The sequence below is a fragment of the Agelaius phoeniceus genome, chromosome 25 (genome assembly GCF_051311805.1).
Source record: "Agelaius phoeniceus isolate bAgePho1 chromosome 25, bAgePho1.hap1, whole genome shotgun sequence".
Taxonomy (NCBI): Eukaryota; Metazoa; Chordata; class Aves; order Passeriformes; family Icteridae; genus Agelaius; species Agelaius phoeniceus.
In genome coordinates, this window is record NC_135289.1 from 2502778 (window position 1) to 2506290 (window position 3513).

The following is a 3513-nucleotide window of genomic DNA, read 5'->3' on the forward strand; positions in this document are numbered from 1 at the left end:
GGGTTTTTTAGGATGATGGGATGATTGGGCAAATATAACAGATGCATGGATGGAGGGATGGATCCATGGATCCATGGATGGAGGGATGGATGGACGGATAGATGGACGGACAGATGGACAGTGTGGCAGGATGTCCCCACGGATCCAAGCCTGGATTACCCAAGCCTGGCTTGGTCACCTGGGCGTCCCCAGAGAGGAGGAGGAGAGAAATGGGAAGAACAGGAAAACTCTGCTAATTCCAGAAATTCTGTGCAAGAATAAGTTATTTTATTGTTAAAATCATTCAATAATAATAATAAACCTCACTCTAACCGCAGTCCTCACCCCACCGAGGGCCCTTAAAGCCCCTCATTCCCATCGTGACACAGCGAGCACCCCAAAACGTGCAGCTCTCGGCTTTGGGGCTCCACCCGAGCCTCCTCCCAGGCACAGGAGCTCGGGAGAACACAAAGGTCCCGGTGCCGATCCCGGTTCCGCTCTCGATCGCGGTGCCAGTCCTGGTGCAGATCCCAATCCCGGTGCCGATCCTGATCATCGATCCCAATCCCGACCCTGGTGCCAATCCCGACCCTGGTGCCAATCCCGGTTCCGCTCCCAGTCCCGGTGCCGATCCCAATCCCAGTCCTGCTCCTGGTGCTGATCCCGATTCCAGTGCCGGTCCCTATCCCGATCCCGCTCCCGCTCCCGCTGCCGCCCTCACGCAGCGCCCCGCGCGCCGGCGGTGACGTCACGCCGCGCAGATGACGTCACGCGCGGCAGTGACGCCGCGGCGCGGGCGGCAGCAATGGCGGCGGTGGCAGGAGCGGGAGCGGCGGGAGCGGCCGGGGCGGTGGCGGCCCCGCCGCGGGGCATCCGCGCCTGGCTGCGGAGCGCCTTCCGCTTCGCCACCGACCGCAACGACTTCCGCAGGTCGGCACCGGCTGCGGGACCGGGAGCGGGGCACGGATGGGGCCGGGATCGAGGCCGGGCCCGGAGCAGCGGTCGGGGTTGGGATCGGGAGCCCGGTGTCTGTCCCCGGCCTGGAGCAGGAGAGGGACAGGGATTGTCCCTCGGTCCCTGCGTCCAGTTCGGTCTCCTCGCCTCAGGGAGGACATTTTGGGGCTGGAGCGGGTCCGGGGAAGGGAGCGGAGCTGGAGGGGCCTGGAGAGTCCTGAGGGAGCTGGGAAGGGTTTGGAGAAATCTGGAAAGGGTTTGGAGAGTCCTGAGGGAGCTGGGAAGGGTTTGGAGAGTCCTGAGGGAGCTGGGCAGGGGCTCAGCCTGGAGCAAAGGAGGCTCAGGGGGAATTTCTGGCTCTGCACAACTCCCTGCCAGGAGGGGACAGCCAGGGGGGATTTGGGATCTTCTCCCAGGGAACAGGGACAGGAGGAGAGGGAACGGCCTCAGGCCGGGCTGGGGAGGCTCAGGTTGGACACAGCAGGAATTTCCTCATGGGAAGGGCTGGAAGGGGCTGCCCAGGGGGGTTTGGAGCGCCCATCCCTGGAGGTGTCACCTGGAGGTGGCACTGAGTGCTCAGGGTGGGGATCGGCACAGCCTGGGCTCGGATGAACTTTCCCAAAATCTTTTCCGAGCTCAGCGCTTCTGGGACTCTGTGATTGCAGGAACCTGCTGCTGAACCTGGGGCTGTTTGCCGCCGGCGTCTGGGTGGCCCGGAACCTGACCGACATCGACCTGATGGCCCCGCAGCCCGTGCCGTAGCTCCGGTCAGCGCGGGAGAGGGACCGAGGGGCGGGATCGGGAATATCCTGAGCTGGGAGGGACCCGCAGGGATCAAATCCAACCCCTGCCCTGCTCAGACACCTCAGAATCCCACCTGGGCATCCCTGAGAGCCCAAAATCCCACCTGGGTGTCCCTGAGATCCCAAAATCCCACCCTGGGGAGCTCTGGCAGCCTCGGGATTTTTCCCATTCCCTGGGGAGCCTGGGCAGTGCCCCAAACCCTCTGGGGCAGGAACCTTTCCCAAAATCCACCCTCAATCTCCCAAATCCAGCCCTTCCCTGGCTGCTGTCCCTGCTCACCAGAGTTTGGAGCTGCAGCCCCCCAAGGCTGAACAAAGCCCCCAAACTCACCCTGTCCCCCCCAGGACAGCACTGTCACCACCCGAGGTGACACAAATCGGGGGTGAGCCCACCCCAAACCCCACAGAACCCCTTTTTTACCCACATTTTAGAGCAGAAGCAGCTCCCCTGATGGTGCTGACTCCTGTCCCAGGAAGGAGCCGGAGCTGCTGGGAGCTGAGCTCGCCCTCCCACCAGGACTGGAGCTGTGGAGCTGCTCAGATCCCACCTGGAGCTGCTCTGATCCCACCTGGAGCTGCTCTGATCCCACCTGGAGCTGCTGTGACCCCTCTGGAGTTGTTCTGATCCCACCTGGAGCTGATCTGATCGCACCTGGAGCTGCTCTGATCCCTTTGGAGCTGCTCTGACGCCTCTGGAGCTGCTCTGGTCCCCCCTGTCCTGCCTGGAGCAGTGACAAGGACAAGAGGTTTAATGCTGAGAGGAAGATTTGGTTTCCCATTCATTCCTTTGGGAATTGTTTCCTCGAGGATGTTCATGGAATTTCTTCCTGTACCCCCCACCCCCAGATGTTTATTAAATTTTATGGAATAACAACACAACCCACTGGAATTTCTTTCTTTTTTTTTTTCTCTTTGTTTTTTCTTTCTTTTTTCTTAATAAGAAATTTCAGCTTACAAAAAAAAACAAGGTGTAAAAAGAGTAAAGATTTACAAAATAACAACAAAAAAAAATCATAAAAACATGATTTCTGTTTCACACCCGAGAGAGAGACAGGGACGAGCCCAGCCCTGGGATCCAGCAGCTGCTGCTGCTGCCAGGGAAATCCAGCCTGGGATGGAATTCCAGGGAAAATCCAGCCTGGGATGGACCTGAAATCAGCCTGGGATAAAAATCCAGCCTGGGATGGACCTGAAATCAGCCTGGGATGAAATCCAGGCTGTGCTTTGATCCCATCCCTGCTCTCCCATTCCTGCTCTCATCTCTGACCCCATTCCTGCTCTGATCCCTGATCCCACTCCTGCCCTGATCCCATTCCTGCCCTGACTCCATTCCAGCCCTGATCCCATCCCTGATCCCACACCTGTTCTCTGCTCTGATCCCATTCCTGCTCTGATCCCTGATCCCATTCCTGCCCCATCCCATCCCTGCTCTGATCCCACTCCTGCCCCATCCCATTCCTGCCCCATCCTTGCCCTGATCCCATCCCTGCCCTGATCCCTGATCCCACTCCTGTTCTGATCCCACTGCTGATCCCATCCCTGCCCTGACTCCATTCCAGCTGTGATCCCATCCCTGCCCTGATCCCATCCCTGATCCCACTCCTGTCCCAATCCCATCCCTGTCCTGATTCCAATTCCTGCCCAATCCCACTCCTGCCCTGATCCCTGATCCCATCCCTGCCCTGACCCCATTCCTGCTCTGATCCCATTCCTGCCCCATCCCATCCCTGCTCTGATCCCATCCTTTCCCTGATCCCATCCCTGCCCTGACCCCATC

The 3513-nt window shown here is 59.4% G+C and overlaps 1 protein-coding gene across 2 annotated transcripts; it reads left to right on the plus strand.

Annotated features, from left to right (window-relative positions):
• The first annotated feature begins 739 nt into the window (after positions 1-739).
• Positions 740-2615, plus strand: TOMM6 (translocase of outer mitochondrial membrane 6). 2 transcript variants are annotated; one of them, XM_054648705.2, is made up of 3 exons: positions 740-909; positions 1599-1700; positions 2169-2615. In XM_054648705.2, exons 1-2 carry the CDS (start codon positions 785-787, stop codon positions 1693-1695), a joined length of 222 nt encoding a protein of 73 aa, XP_054504680.1. In that variant the 5' UTR covers positions 740-784; the 3' UTR covers positions 1696-1700; positions 2169-2615. The 2 variants fall into 2 exon arrangements, with proteins under 2 accessions (XP_054504680.1, XP_054504679.1); XM_054648704.2 differs by having other exon boundaries at positions 741-909; positions 2210-2615.
• The last annotated feature ends 898 nt before the right edge of the window (positions 2616-3513 follow it).

What these genes read in the sequence shown, in the direction of transcription:
- TOMM6 (XM_054648705.2), top strand. Translation starts at nt 785, where the DNA reads ATGGCGGCGGTGGCAGGAGCGGGAGCGGCGGGAGCGGCCGGGGCGGTG. An exon ending in GACCGCAACGACTTCCGCAG is followed by an intron (nt 910 to 1,598) that starts GTCGGCACCGGC and finishes CTGTGATTGCAG; the next exon opens with GAACCTGCTGCTGAACCTGG.